General features: G+C 37.2%; 1 protein-coding gene across 1 annotated transcript in view; it reads left to right on the top strand.

Moving 5' to 3' along the window:
• The first annotated feature begins 317 nt into the window (after positions 1–317).
• Positions 318–16,977, top strand: part of LOC108967922 (developmental protein eyes absent) — a 70,184-nt gene continuing 53,524 nt past the window's right edge. Inside the window, exon 1 of the mRNA XM_018931614.1 lies at positions 318–1,546. Coding sequence (XP_018787159.1) covers positions 1,493–1,546 — 54 coding nt within the window. The 5' untranslated portion in view covers positions 318–1,492. The remainder of the gene's footprint in view (positions 1,547–16,977) is intronic.

The following is a 16,977-nucleotide window of genomic DNA, read 5'->3' as shown; positions in this document are numbered from 1 at the left end:
GTGAGCATTTTGGCTGGCATGGCAGGCCGGCTGACTGGTTGGTTGGGCCGGCCAGTGACGAAAGCGGCAGAAAAGCGCTCAAAAGGGCGATGTGTATTGGTGTGCGTCAAGACATAAAACCAAAAAAATGCGTTATATAAAAAAGCAACAACAACAATTTTTGTTGTATCACTACCACCACTAAAAGGTGAACAAAGAAAAAAACGAATTTTAGACGCCTTGTTGGGTGTGCATTTGTAACTGTAAGCACGAACGCCAGCAGCTGTCAGCCCACCATAGCTTGCGCGGAGCAGTCGCGGCAGCAGGCCAATCAGTACGAGTGCAACTTTGTTTGAAAACACATAAAATGACAATTGGAATTTGCAAATGTTTGTAAATACGCGTGTATTTGGGTTATTATAAAATTATGGCATGCTAATTAAACAATAAAAGTGACGCGAGAGAAGTTGAAGAAATAATATGCTATATATGTACATACATATGGACATATGTATATGTGTGCATATTTAATATAAATGTTTATATTTTCATATAAGCACACCGAGTACCACGCCACGCCGTCGGTGAAATGTCAAACATTTTATTTTTACTGCGTTTAATGTGAAAGGCTACAAGCTGTAAATGACAAAATGACAATAACAACAAAATAGAATTCGACCGCAAACAAATTGACATTTCCCTATTGACACATAAAATGCAACTTCAACTGGCCGCTCGCTAATTAATACGCTTGTCTGCCTGTGCCAATTAGCGACGTTCGCAGCTTGTTAATTAATGTTGAGTATCAGCAATTAAAATAACAATAAAACAACAATATTCTAGAACGACTGCGTGGCAGAAAAAAGGAAAAAAAAATATATAAAATGTTTAAACTTTGTAAATTTACTGCAAATTAATTGCTCATTAGCGCGTCGTGACGATCATTAACATGCGCGTATATTAGCAAAAACAATCCGCCACAACAACAACCAGCACAATCTACTGCAATCATCTGAAAGTATCACCCAATTGTTGCAGCTGTCCGCACTGACAGCAGCGCCTGCTGATATTGCCGTCAGCGGTCGCCGAACGTCACGCGCTTTCCCATCTGCATTTTTTATTGACCATCTGGCTTGACACGGTTGTCGGCGTTTCTGGACGCGCGCCTTGGCGACTGCTGCGCCTCCTTCTTTTCTTCGCGTCATTTGCATACATGTGCGTATGTGTGTGTGTTGTTCTTCGCGCATTGCATTCGCGAAATCGCGACTTTTATTTATTACAAGTGTCAATGAGTGAATGTCAAGTGTCGAAGTGATTTACTTGTGTCATCGTATTGCCGTCGGCAGCTTTGATGCGTTTTGTGGAAAAAATGTTGAGAATTTGCTTTTATGTTTGTTTTTCGTATTGCGGATTTCTTTGATTTGCGTCAAGTAACGCTATAATTTACCGGTTCGTAACAATATATCCGACAGGCGCTGTGTGTTGACAGCCGTAGTTTGTGCAACATTGAAATATGTTGTATAATGTGCCGTGTTATCAAAATTTTTCAACACTGGATTACTACAAGGTGAGTTTGGATTCTATTTATCGACATTTTTATTTTGAATGTAGATACTTTATTTTAGCTTAATTAGTTCTGCAATGTAATAGTCTGTATCAAACTGGTTATACTTGTCTACCTGATACTTGCGGGTATTGAACATCAGTTTTATGTTTTGAAAATAGTTAGGTTATGTTTGTTTATATAAAAAATTCGGACAACTAACTTTATGAACAACTAATTCATCCCATAATAACGGTAATCAATTTTTTTTGGGTTCATGTTCATTTTGTTGTTGTTGTTTTAACGGTTATCTACTAACCGTTAGTGTTCATCAAGGTCTTCCAAGGCCCCGTAAACACTAATAACACTTTCAACAGACCACGGGGAGAGGGCTGGGAATGCAAAGAGTTGGTTAAAGTCCTGTAAGGATTCGTTGTATCTTGGTCATATGTTTGATATGTCTGGGGACTGTGCCGATTAAAAAAAGTAATTAGACCAATCATTACAATTTTTTAAAAACTTTTAAAATAGGCTCCTTCTGCGTCGATGTAGCGCAGCCAGCGCGAATTCCAAGCATTGAAGGCGTCACGAATCATTCTCCGGAAGAGCCTTTAGAGCCGAGGTGCACGCTGCTTGGGTACCCTCTGTCGCCTCAAAATTCTTACCTTTCATCGGCCTTTTCAGGGTGCCACATCTGGGCTGTACAACGGCTGCGGAAGCTTTGGGATGCCGGTCTTGGTTAGGTAACTGTTCACAAGAAAGGTGGTGTGAGCCAGGGCGTTATTGTGGTGCAACTTCCAATGTCTTTCCGATTGACCCTTCTTTTAATGTCATGAAGCACGGATTTGGATAAATTTAACTTCTGGGCAATTAAACGAATACATAGTCGACTGTCTGAGTCACACGATTCACATTGCCGGTATTTGTCGAAGTCGGAGGTCTCCCAGCACGGTCTACGTCAGCATGCCGGCTTATAAGATCTATACGGAGTTCTATTTTTATAGCTTCACAAGGAATTACATGTGATAGTCCAACTGTGATTTCCATCTTAAAAATTTACCATCGAACCCAACCTAACCTACTCTAATCTAACCTGCGCTGACAGAAGTAAAGAAAAGAGAGAAGGCCGCCCTAATAAAATATTTACTAAACCTAACACAAAAGAATCATACAAAAACATAATCTTGTAACATGTGTGTGGCAAAAACACATATTGGATACTGGCGCAAAAGAGCGCAAACTTTATCAGAGCCATCTTCTATTAGCGAATCTCAATAATGGGTTTAAGAAACTTTTTGAAATGAAAGTTTGATTAGCCTTTTGGAAGTCCACTTGTAGAATAGCTGAATCAATTCCAAAACTTAAACTCAGTCAGTCAGTTAATGATTGACTCAGCTAATTACTCAAGGTATAAAATCAGCCACTGATGACTACAAAATATATATATTAACTGCAATGTTTTGTAATTATGCAAAACATTTCAAAATATTTGACCACCTACTTTTTGGGCAAAACTCTGCATTTTATATTAATAACCAAAAATTCGAGGCTCAATTAAATGTTGACCTTCTTTTTTCTACTATGTCTTATCGTTGCATTAATCGAAGAAGTACTCCAATCCGCACTGCCAAAGTGTTGGAATGTTAATGCTTTTTAAAAAGGTTACTAGACCTTAAAGAATCACGTTTGACTTAATTATTTCAGCAAACTGTTGCACTTACGGCTATCGTTTGTCGAACTCTAGGCAGAGATTGTCCTTTTGGGGTAAGCAGTAAGTCAGTTTTAAGTAGTAGAAAGCTGCATGTTTGTTTGTTTGCATTTGCCAGCGTGTCAGGCAGGAGAACGGGCAGCTGATCCTATAATCCCTAAGATTCTGCAGATCTTTCTTGTGTGTGTGTGATTGTGCCAGGATTTCGATTTCAACAGAAGCCAAATGAGTTTTCGTAGTAAATACTTAATACCTCGTTTGAATGTTATAATTTTTTGCGTTTTTTATATGCCAAATGTGTTCTTGCTCGTGGTGTTTTTGTCCTTTTTCAGTGCGCTGTTGATCCTTTTGTGCCGTTTGCAGTAATTCGTAGTATTTGTGCTGTATGCTTGAAAATCATTTGACCAGAAATTTATATATAAAACCACAAGGAAGAGTGCTCATGGCAGGTTTCTTTATTTTCCACAATTTCTATTCTTCGTTTTGTTTTGTGTTTGTTTTCTTTGCTAATGTTATCCTTGAAGGAACGATGTGCTGTACTTTGTGCTGATCTGTTGTTGCTGTTTATTTTTGTTTTGGTTTGCTGTTATTCTTATTGTGGATCGAGGTATAGACATTGGATTATTTTTGATTTCGTTCTGATTTTTGATTGACAGTCATTTTTATCTGATGAAGAGTCTTAATAGTGCGCTACTGATTGTTTTTTTTTTTTAACTAGTAAATGCCATTGAGTGTCTATATGTGCAATTATTCTGCTCATTTAAGGTGGAAGTTGTAAAATATTCGATTACTTTGAATTTATTCTTGATTGACTGGGCATATATAGACGATTATTGTATTCAAATAACGCAACGCGAGTCTTCCAGATTTTGCACCGCTTTTGAATTTTTGTGATATCGTGTTGAATATGTTCGTTTTTCCTGGTAAGATATTTTGTAAAGTTCATATCACCATCTTATGTGTTATTCACAGCTACTAAGCCGTATGAGTTCTGAAAGTATTGGTTAATTTTTCGTTGATCAACTCACTATCGATGTCATTAATTCTTATTCTATTTAAGAGGCGGATTTAAATGGAATTATACATCTGATCAAACTTAACCCCCACTGATCGTTTAGAACGGGTTTCTTCAGATGACGAAAAAGTTTTTCTGACGATCTTTACCATGGCAAAGTATTGTACAGCAAGTTTTCTTTAAATTTTTTGTTTCCAATGGAATCGTAACTCCCGAACCTCGAACTCCCGATTGAATACATTTTGGTTAAAGTTTTGGGTATGAAAAAGAATTTCTTGACTACCTAGTTGAGTACTTTACATTCCTAAAACGCATCATAACTAGAGATTGATTACTGGAAACTTGATTTTATGAATATTTCGTCGAAACTATCCAACAATTTAAAATGACCCAAATCAGAAATTAACTAAAATTCGCTGAAAGCACTGAAAAATTTATTTAAACGTTGGTATACTATTTTGAAGGTAACATAAATGATTTGTCAGTCCGGGTCAAATTTGATCAATCACTTATAAACTGGTTTATGAATCCGGAAAAAAGTAAAATTCGCTGAAAATACGAAATATTGAATTAAGCGTTGGCATACAATTTTGAAAATGTCCGGGTCAATTTTGATCAGACACCCTCACACTTTTATTTAGCATTTATGAAAATATATTTAATTTCCACCTAATTTTCGATTTTTTTAGATTTGAGAATAAAATTGCCGTCGGTCTACACCGGTCCTTGTTTTGCTAAAGAAGCGTGACTTACTTCCCTACATAATTATCGTTACTTCACTACTCCATTATGCGSCACTTTTTCACTTAATACTATAAAGAATCGCGAATGAGTGGAATATCAAGCAAGTAGGGCGCCTAATGCTAAACCTAAAAACCCTTGTATCTCCCCATTGTCATTGCCAAGAGTCGCTGGTGCTTCCTGCTGACTACAAATTTAAGCGCTTAAACATTTCTATGTATTCCTTGTGACAATCAACTCTTTACATTCCTCAAACCTACGTATACCCCACATTATCTTCAATCATCCACCCATCCATCCACCAATGCGTATGCAACTGTACAAATACAGGTGTTGCTTTCAACATTTTATTTATTTTATTTATTTGTATTTCTAATGCCATTGTTTTTGTTTCGTTAGCCATTAAAAGTCATTCTACTCAAGTGAAATTTCCATTTGTGCAACGCTTTGTTACACACACACACACATTCACAACTATATATAGTATATGTACACCCCAATTCAAACATCATCTAAACTACACCCTTTTGCCAAAGCCTCAGCTCCAACAGCACTCCAGCCCCAACCACCGTCACCATCATCACCCTTTTGTTGTTATTATTTGTTCACCGTTTGATGCGCCGTTTTGTATGCATTTGTTCAAAGCGAAAATTCTTTGTCAGTTCGGCGCGTTGCTTTCCGCGCTCGGCTGCTGCCCCGCTCCACTCGTTGGCTCCTGCCTTTCGCCAGTGGCTGGCTTGGCGATGCGCTTGTTCAACGCGCTGATTGCTGCTTGGAAATCTGAGCTTCTTCAAGAGCGCAAAATAATTTCAAGAAAAATATATCAACAAACCATTTCGGTTTGAACAATGAAAACGGTTGACAACGATGGCGTTACTGCTGCTGACGTTGTCGTTAATGCTTCTGTTTTGTTCTCTGTCTATTTGATGGCGATTTTTTTTGGTGGTGTTCATGGTTCGTCATGTTGATGTTGCGCTTGGCGGTGTTGGTGGTATTGTTGAAATTGTTGTTGTTGCTTTTGGTGACGCTGATGGCTCTTTTGACTGCACCTAACAGTGTCTAACTAAATAGATATAGGCGTGCTCGTATATTTTGTATAGAAGGATTTGTTATTTCTGGCAAAGTGTGGCCTTAGGTTCAGGTTTCCTAAGTTTTGTCTGCAAATTTTGATTTTTTCTGATCTCAGTTTTGCCCTATACGTCTTTACTATTTACATATATACAGATCTTCCAATATCTCCGATACTTATTTCTGCCACAAGTTCTGTTATAAGGTCGGGCCGTTTTGCCTTCACACAAAACCTCAAACGATTCCGTCATTGATTAAAAGCAGCACGCACACTTTGCATTGGTATTGGCAACGCTGCTCGAACCAAAAATTTTTGCGACTCGCCAAATTTCTATGGTATATTCGATAGGCTTTGTTCTTTTACTTGGATCACAAACTGTTTTTAATGGATTCAATTTTGGACTTCCAGATGATCAATCATCTGCAGCTATGAAATAAGAAATATTGCTTTAAGTCACTGYTGGATGGTTTTTGACGTGTGGAGCATAACCTTGCTCCATTGCTCTCCTACGAAGAGAGTATTTCTTAGCCACTTAATCAGGTCTTCCGAAACATGCTGTTGGTAAACTTTTGCCCACCTTTAAGCCATTTTTCATAAAGGTGAATCTCATTATCGAAGACATCCCATGAAACTACATATTACAGGGGCTGAATGATAATCACTTTGAACCCTTTGGATAACATATTTTGCTTCGATGAAAGGTCACGAAAAGGTTATGTTGTTTTGTTATCTAAAAACTTCCTCAATAGTGAACATTTTTTAATTTTTAAAAGTCATGCTTTTACCGGGCCACTAAAGAAGTCGTTTACCCTGCCTAGTAAGAAGATGAACACTTGACCGACTGTAGGCTTTCGTGTGAAAATTGTCTCAACAGTGACCTGTTCTTTATACGTTGTATCCATTTATCCATTATATCCATTTTCCTTGACATAGTTTTCTGCTTCCTAAGTGCTTATGGCTGGATTGGTTCCAACAACGCGAGTTTGTCCTTGAATGCAGTATAAACTATTTTCGGCAAGCCAAAGTATGCATAAAACTCTATACTCTTTGTTTCAGTGATCTTGATAGATCGAATCACGATGGAACATATATCTCAAAGAGCTATTATCATATTATAATAGAGCAGAGACACATTTTTGTGCCTATATGCATTTTCTTTGAGCACATGTCATAATTGGACAAGAGGAATTTTTGTTCACAATGGATCGTTCGAGATATTTGGTACTTCAGTTACATGAAAAATCATCCAAGTAGTTAGCTAGATACATTAGGTTCTAACAGAGAGTGATCCATTTCGAGTGATGTGAGTGCGTCATGATTTGCTCTAAGGCTTGAATCGAAAATTGTCCGCATATTTTTAGACTTTACATGCTCCCACTGGAAACAGTTTAACGGTGTAATCTCACACAATATTGGTTTCTAATCGACCGACCAAACGTAAAATTATCTAGTCACTAGAGTGTTCTCCAATAAATTCATTGATTGATGAGATGTGTGGAAAGTGCCGCCGCATAGTTGAAACCACATATTGCCGAGATCACTAGTTTCAATTTCAGGCATCGAATAGTCGATAATCATGGCGCGATAATGGTCACCGTTGACGGTTACGTTCTCACCGGTATCGTTTTTTGAAGTACACCACACCAAACCGTTGTTTTTTCTGAATGGAATGGTAGCTTTTGAATTTCTTCAGGTTGCTCTTCATCCCAAATGTGGCAATTTGCTTGCTTACATACCGGTTGAGCCAGAAATGGTAATCAACGCTGAAGAAAGTTCTGCTCGAAAACGGCGAATCTGCTTTGAAATTTTCAAGAGTCCATAGAGCAAAGGAAGGGTAGAGGGGCTTTGAGTTCTTGCACAAGCTGTATTTTGTATGTTTTCAGTTTAAGATTTCGACGTACATAGAAGTCCGCCAAATCAGTCCGAATTGCTGTGAACGGCGCCGAATACACCCTCCACGGTATTCGTATATGCTCACAGCTATGGCTGCTACATTTTCTTCACTGCATGCTGGACGTGATCTATTCGGTCGAATGTTATCCAATAATGAATGAATGGATCTGAAGATGGATGATGTTGTTGCGCATAGTACGCTCAATCCTCCTAATGTAGAAACAACAATATGCTTTTTTAAATTAAAATCTCTTTATGTATTTCTATGAGTGATGCTTAAACCTTGCCTGTTTCAGAAATGCTGAATCCTTGCTCATTTCGTGTTCGCCATTGCTAAGAGATGTTGTGTGTAATTTTCGGAATTTATGTTTCGTATGTGTATGTGGGTATGTTCGTGTGTGTGCGATGATAATTTCATTGAAATTTGAGATTGCAGCTTTTTACGCTGTGTAATGATGCGTCGTTAAGGCATGTACAACAACAAGTTGAGTAACAGCAACAACAACAAAAACAATTCGAGTGAAAGTAACAACAATAGCTGTTGGCAAGCGAATAAATGTACAAAATAGACGCACAAACGTCATAACAACAACAACAGTGATTAGTTGCTCCGGCAATGGCAGGATAGAAAAAAGGACCAAAAGCAGGGAACGCAGCGCAATTCGACAGATTTGAGATTTTCGCAATGGAAATTGGAAAAGTTCATACCGCAGCAGCATAGCAAATAATTGCTAGCCAGCTGTAAGATTGTTGGTAAACACCACTGGCGGGGTAGTCCTGAGCGCCGTGCAACAAACGCGGCGAAGAGGCAGAGCTACATGCCAGCAGCGACTATGTRCCACATACATTTGGCACCAGGATTTGCTTGTTATTCAAGTGGCAGTTAATGCGTTTGCTGATGTCCTTAAATCAACACACACATACCTACATGTGCTTGTGTTTGTGTGCTTCGCAATCATTGCCGCTGCGAGTCACAGCATCCACAGCGGTGTAGAGCCYGCGCGCGGCAACTTCAGTACAAAAATCCAACAATAAGCATTCGGAATCTGTCATTACATGCACATATTTCTGCATATACAAATATGTATGTATGCATATGTAGAATTTGAGCTGCGCGTTCATATGCTACTCGCGTGCTTTTCGGCCCGCCAAAGGATCGCATTTTTGGCTTCGTTCATTTTTATGCTTTGCTTTGCTTATTAGGTGTACTTTTCACCATTTTGCTCGGCATTGTTGCGTAATTATTTGCTTATTTACCTCCCCGCTGCGGGTTTTGTGGTCATTTCACTGCTCATTTCGATTGCCGCACGCCCTCGTCGCCGGCAGGACTTACACCATTTTGAGGTTGTTGTGGCTGCTGGCACTGAATTTGGCAACGCGCCTCGTACTTTCGACTCAAGGCAATAACAAAGCGTATGCTTATTTGCTCAGCTGGCCATTTCATTGCTTATTCAAAGGCGCACACCTTTCTCGGCTTGAGGTCTTTCAGCGCTTGTGGTAGCATTTAGTGGTTCCAGGCTGTTTCGCAAACACACATATGAACAATAGTTTTGTGTTCTATGCTTTTATAATGAACATTAAAATTTATTAACGCTGCGCCAACATCCATACCAACTCGCTGCTCTTATTTTTTGCTTCGCCGCCGCCATTTTCTACGTCGCCGCTCCGCTTGATATCACTTTACTGCCATCCTGGCCACCCATTTTACATTTTTTCAGTTTAGTTGTCTATCTTATTTGAATAATAGGTTTGGTTACGTCTGCTGTTTGTTCTATTTTTTATTTTATTTTTTTTTTTTGTTTTTGTGGGGTGTGCCTTGACTTTAGTAGCTCGTTATCGCGACTAAAGAACGTTAATTGTTTGCGGCGGAATTATTTACACGCTAACTTCATGGAATGCCTTTGTTTGCTAATTAGTTTCTTTAGTATGCAATTTAGTACTAGATGAGATTTTAGTGAAAAAAAAAAAAAACAAATTTTTAATATATTCATTAAGAGTTCCTGGATTTGCTATTGCTTTCGTTTCAATGGAAATTTGGGAGATTAATTACTTTAAAAGAGAAAAAATCAAAAATCAAAAATTTCACAATGAAACTATGAAACTATGAATAGGTTATATAAATATGAAGTTAAAAGTTCCAACAAAAGGTTCCAATACGTTAGCAATATTTGATTAAAAACAAAATTTATTTGATGGCCACTTTAAGTCCAGAACCATAAATACTCCGTAGAATCTTTCTCTCGAAAACTCGTTACGCCCACTCATCAGATGCAGTCATCGTAGATTGAAGAAGTCGCACGATAGTGAGTCACCTTGTCTGAAACCTTATTTGGAGCTTTGAAATCGACGAAGAGGTAGTATTATAAATTTTTACTCTGTAAATCTCAAATATCAAGCAAGTATTCAAGAAGTTTTTTTAAATTGAAAATGATAACAGATCTATTTTCCGTATTTGATCCCTCATCAAGTATTTTCTATCTATCTTTAAATTGAATAAGATCATTCCTAGGACTTTTACTAATTCCTTCTGTCTACTGAATAATACAATCACGATGACACATTTTCTGAAACTCAAACAGTTTGACCTTACATAAGGAATTTAAAWTTTTTTAGGCCCCTCAGATCATTCAGGATCATCTTTTATTTTTGTTTCTCTAAAAGTAATTCTTAGCAGTTTTTCTTCAAACGTGTCTACACTTCCATTCCAGTCGGTCATACCGTACAGCACAAAGAAACCACCAGGAACTATGAATTTGTACTTTGCAAACTAAAATATAAAATCCATGGTTTACAAGTGTGTGGTGGTTTAAAAACATTGGGCATGTTGCTTGGTTTACACAATTTCCCTGCTCTTTGTGTCTATGTAGTGGAATAGTAGAGACCGAGAAAATAACTGCAAGGGAACTTAAATTTTGGGAAAAACCCGACCTTGACACTTTGGTGTCTCCTCATAAAATCCATCAACCACTGCTTCACAAAAAGCTGGGATTGTTTGCTAAATCAATTTGTAAAGTCGCTTCCAATCAATCAATCATCAAGGTTATCAGGTCTATCGAAGGTAAATTTGAAGGAACGTCTTTTCGTTTGACCAGAAATTTGTCGGCTAATACACATTTCATAACAACTATACAACTATGACGGATCCTTGAAGAAAAGAACAATAACAAAGCCTGTAACTACGAGTACAAATAAATCGTCAAAGAGATGTTAAAGAGTTGCTTAATAAGTATTAGATTTTCCAGAAAATTTAGATGCTAGCGGTCGGCGTTTATAGATGGCTCGAAAAATGGAGGATGGAGTTGGGATATACTGTCATGTCTTGTGCCGCACCGAAAGAGGGGTCGATATTGAGGCCCACAGAGTTTGTTGAAATTCAACTCAAGCGCAGGCAACTGCCATCCATATCGTTAAGGAGATGTAGAAAAATACTAAGAGAGATGGATCTTCTCAATGATGACAGACTTCTGTTTTACGCTTCCTGCAAGCGATAATGTACCAAAAAGAAACCCACTTGGAAAATATGTGTTTAGTACTTACTAACAAAAAAAAATGTTTTTTATTATAAAATAATACCTTGTTTAGCATAGATATCTACACTCTTAGAAAAATTTATCAAATATAAAGACTAGATTTAGTTAGTAAGTTTAACATTTATATATATAGTTAACACAAGGGGCAATAACGTGTGTCAAATTTTTTGAAGATGTCTAGTGAAATAAAAAATTTTTTAATACAAAAACTTGGTTTTGATCAGTCAGTATATATGGCAGTTATAGTAATCCAAGGAACTATTCACTTTCAAAATTTCAGCTCGATATCTCAAATACTGAGGAACTCGTCACGTTCATTAAAAATTATTACTTGATATTTGGATAATGCAAAAATGTATACCAAATTCGCTTGCCTGTATTGATTTGAAAGCAAATTTGGCTCATTAGAAAGGTCAACGCTCAGCTTAAAATCAAGTTCATTGCTCCAAAAGTTATCAAAATTCCACAACCACCACTTCTCGTTTATCACATAATTTCCTTTAATTTCACTTTAAAGCATTATCACCTATTTAAACACATACAAACATACTAAGTGTACATTAGAAAATACTATCAATTAATTTCGATATTCATTCATGGCTAAAMTACTGAGTGAGAAGCTAAATGGGCGTATCCCATAACAAACCAGCAACAACAAGTACATGAAGGGAGACAAACACAGCCCACCAAAATGTGTACAAGCACACACACATGCAGACATTTTTAGAGTCACCGTAGGGAATTATGTAAAGGTAAACTACACAAACACATACAAAGCAAGTACTGACGCCATGACAAATACTAGAAGAGTATGAGAAACGTATATTAAAACAACAACAATACAAACAGGAAAAGTAAAAAAATCTTACCTTTGGCAATAATTCACTCCGCATTTGGCTGCGCTCGTAATGAGTGGTAATGAGGCACTCACAAAATGCACTCACAAGCCTTTTAGGAATTGAGTAATTATTGTATTATATGCATGYGTACGAATTTGAGTGTGAGACTAAWATATATTACCGATAAGTGAGCGCTAATTGGAGTGTGTCTCAATTTAGTAATGAGTAAATTATTGAGTATTTGTTTGCGTTATATTTTCGTTTTTGTGATTTTGAGCGCATTTTTGTTTCCTTTGTGGCTCCTTTTGCCTTTGGTCGGCTGTACATACACACATTCATGTTTTCCCCTTCTCATTAGCAAACTGGTTAATCCCGTTTTGCGTTATTTAAAAATCGCCATAAATCAAAATTATCAATAAACTCATAACTGAGATCTCGTCAAGTACATTTTTATTTATTATTTTCAACTAAACGGTTTATTCAAATTTCAACTTCAGTTTCATAATTACGAGATTTCTGCATTTTTATTTCATATCGATTCGATGTGCAGTTTTTTACACCAACAAATGTGGTGGGTAACTTAGATTGTGGCACAAATATGAGTGGTTAATTAACAGGTATGACAGTTTTATAAGAAAATACCGTATATTTAAGATATTAACTGAGCATATATTAGGGTRGTTAAGAAAAAAATTAATTTTTTCCTTGGATACCGTGAAAGTGTTGTTCGAAATTACGAAAAAAAATTCTGTTGGTGGAGCATGTTTTTTGTATTTTCTCAGAAAATTTACCATAGCCATGTATATTGAGAGCTTTTTAAAATTTAAATTTTGTTTTCCACATTAGCTCAATATAAAAACAAAAGTTAATATTTTTTTTTAAAAATAAAGTATTACAAATTTCGTTGAAAAAATTTTTTTGTACTAAAAAAATCCAAAAATTGGGTTATTTGCATTTTTCACACACATTTCTCGGTTATGTGAAAAAAGTATTCATACCAAAGTTTTAGATCTTTTCATTACCCACACCATTGCCTTATGAAATTTTTCTATAAGACTCGTAGTTTTGTCGGAAATTTGGATATACTGTTTTCTAACTCTTAAAAACTCAACCACGCCGCTTTCCTTACTTTCACCTCAGATCGCCACTATATTATTCGATACCATTTTCAGTTTTCACTAGCAARTTTCAAATACTTCCTTTCTCTCACAACCAATATGATCTCACTACACACTGTCATTTGACGCCACTTGTCTATTGGCAAATACAAATTCACATACTCTTCCCCAACATCAATGAGAAAAATATATTAACCGGCAACTTTTATTTTCATTCACAAAATCTGCTTTGCAAATGGCCCATTCATCATTTCCCAGCCGCCTAAACCCCTAATATAGGCGCCAAAAAATAGTCAAAATGGCACAGAATGACAATCTCTGTCGAGATCTCGTGCTCGGCTACTGCAGTTGCATTGTCATTGTCGCCATTGTTTGCGTTTGCCTTCTTGTTTTCGCAAATGTCAATGGTAATTCGAACAAATCGCTGTGTAATCTTCGCTTCTAATCACTAAGCTGAACCCATAGWCTGGCTTTTGTTTGAATTCGCTCGCCCAATGCATTGCGCATTTTCACAGGAAGGATGTGCAGATCAGCAAAAAATTAGGTCAAAGTGTAACTGTTTAAGAGGGAGATGGAGTTACAGATATTTTAGAAAATATTGCGAAGGTTTGAGAAAAAAAATATTTAAAATTTTTGTGCGGATTTTTTTGGAACCAATSGCTCTGCGATAGTTTGCTTATAATTTAAAAGTAACTTGAAAACCAATTTTAGTTGCAGAACTTAAGTCGTAAAAATTCGGAAAAAAGTCCAAGGATAAACAATAACGATGTATGAGCTGTAATTAGGTATGAATCTGAAAGATCGTCGCATACCGACGAAACGCCTCGAGCCTGTCATAAATTTATGGAGGTKACCAAAATCAATTCAAGCCGGGTTCATAAAAAGCATGACTTCTGACGTCTTCACCTCATCTTCCTCATTGAAACTTTAACAACTTTCACCCTTTAGTCTCTAATTAGGACGCCTATTGTTGTGGCGATGTCAGGTTTGCTAATAGCTAGAACTTCAATAGTTCTTTTATATTCCGCTATGCTACAGAATGCTTTCGAAATCCCACAATTTTTGACRATTCCGTAGACAAGTTTAATATAGAAGTAGCTGGTTACTAATGTTAGTGAGGAAAGGYACTCCTTGACTAGCTCTGCTATTGAAGTGGCTGCATACCTCCGTACAGAAGCCACTTTTCGATGAAGTCCATCTTCTGTTAACTTGATGTCGGCCACTTCTTGGGCTGTCAGTCTGAAACAAGAGTTCATTGAGAGCTACTGACAGAAGACTCCCCCTCCAATATAATCTTCAATACTCCCGCTACTTCGTTTCACTAAAATATCTCTTGGAGTTGTGAGCGCGGAGAAGATGCCACTAAAAGCAGGTTCCGCGGTGGAGTGGATCAACTTATCATTGTTGCAGTCGATTTTAAAGGCCGTCTGGCGTCGTTATTGTGTCCAGTTTTCCGGAGTTTGGTAGCAACCTACACAGGAATGGAACTGTTGGCTATGGCCATGGGTGTATARAAATATATTAGAATCACACTAAGTGCATCGTTGGTGTTGTACGAAGTGTGGCACTGACTTTAATGGGAGCCGCTCGTTGAACACGTTTTARCTATTTAGCGACTGTGCCTTTAATGAAAAGCCTCACTCAGCTAAATACACCACTATATTGAATTAACTACTATAGCTAAAGCACAATTAGGCAATTAATGCCTTCCTCATCCTCTCTACAACATTGGTTTTCCATGATAGGGTTAAGTCGAGAGCGCCTCAAGTAGGGCGGGGGTGCATATTTTGGGTATATCAGGCAGCTAAYGTCTTTCTTACCCTTTCCTTCATCATTGGCTATCTATGATATCTTTCTGTCAAGACGAAGTTGAGAGCCCCCTAATGAGGAAAGGGATGCATATGGGATTCGTTAAATCCGGGTAAAACAAACCTGTTCAGTTGTATTTGAATCAACAGTTAACCCGCTTTTTTCCGCCCAGCCAGGAACAGGAATTTTGCTTTAACTATAAAATCAACATCATTTGCATAGGCAATCACTCTCCAGCTGCTGCTTAGGTTCGATCAAGTGGTACACTGACGGCTCAAAACCGTCGGAGGGAATCGGTGCTGGGGTCGCAGGCCATGCACTAAGCTCTCCATACCTATGGGAAGTTTTCCGAGCATTTCTSAGACAGCAGTCTTTGCCATAAGTCGATTGAGATAAACCTCCAACGTTACTATCGCAATGAGCGTATAACTTAGCGATAGTCAAGCGGCACTAAAAACTGTCTCCTCCTACGAGATCTAATCGCTACTGGTGCAGGAGTGTAGAGAACGACTGAATAGCCTATACAAAAGAGAGCCATATACTTAAATTTTTCAGTAATACAAATAAGTACATTAGTATATACTTATATATCAACTTATGTTTGTTTTGGGAAGAAGACTCACAAATTGAAGAGAATAACTAAGCAAAGTTCCCACCTATGCTTTAGCGTAAACTTTATGCATGTCTTCGTATATTTAAGTATCCATATAAGCATACATGAAAGGGAACAYTCAAACCCATATACCGGAGTACGTTATATTCATATAGAGCGGAACTATGTATTTCTACAAACCTTCATGTTGCCTCTAGTAAGCGAGTGGCTGCCGCGGTATCAATGCCAACGAACTTAACTGGTTGTCAATGTCAGTTATAAGACTTCAATCGGTCAATTCAATGCTTCRAATGAGAACTTGCTTCACTGCTTTTCCTTTATAAAGGGCATATAAAGGAAAATATTAGCTGGCAATTATTAAACTGATACAAATATCATATATATGAGTGGAAATTTGTTCAACACGATTCCAAATAATTGCTCGATTAACAATTTTATAGTATATTGGTTGAATCAATTAGCGATATATTTTATGCTACATATCGRGAAAGTGTTTTATATTCGCTTTCTTTTATCTTTTTTTATCTCATTTAAGTCAATAAAATGAGTATCTTCGCTTTCGTTACAAGAAAATCCCACACAATTTCCATTAACCAGTTTTGCTTTGTGGAATTTTCCAATGAAATTATTTAATTTGGCGTTGCTTAAGGCTTTGAGAGGGCACATTGAGCTGCAAGCCACTAATTGGTGGGTGCGCAAGCATATGTAAAAATTTGCTGCAGCTTGATTATGTTCATTGATAAATATGTAGGTATGGATTTGTCGCTTTGTTCACTCAAGCACGCAACGTTAAGTGGGGTTAGGCAAATAAGAGTGCTTTCAAGGGGTTTGAGTTGGTGTTGAGTTGTCGGATTTGGCTAGTGGGTGGTCGCCTGCAACAATTTACATACATATGCATACATGCAATCTAGTAAATATTATGCTTTGAAATGAAAATTTCATTAACTAGTTAAAAATATTTATTAATATAAGCAATTTTATAAATTTTTTTAAAATTTTTATGTAGTAACTACATATCGCCAATTGTAAAAATATTGTGCAAAATATTTTTGCATACGATTAAGTTTATTCTTCCCTGCTGGAACGCTCATGTCTAAAGTCCAAATGCACTCCACTCAAT

This window comes from Bactrocera latifrons, unplaced genomic scaffold, assembly GCF_001853355.1.
Source record: "Bactrocera latifrons isolate USDA-ARS-PBARC rearing strain unplaced genomic scaffold, ASM185335v1 scaffold_2, whole genome shotgun sequence".
NCBI classification, from domain to species: Eukaryota; Metazoa; Arthropoda; class Insecta; order Diptera; family Tephritidae; genus Bactrocera; species Bactrocera latifrons.
This window is presented reverse-complemented; position numbering and strand designations above follow the sequence as displayed.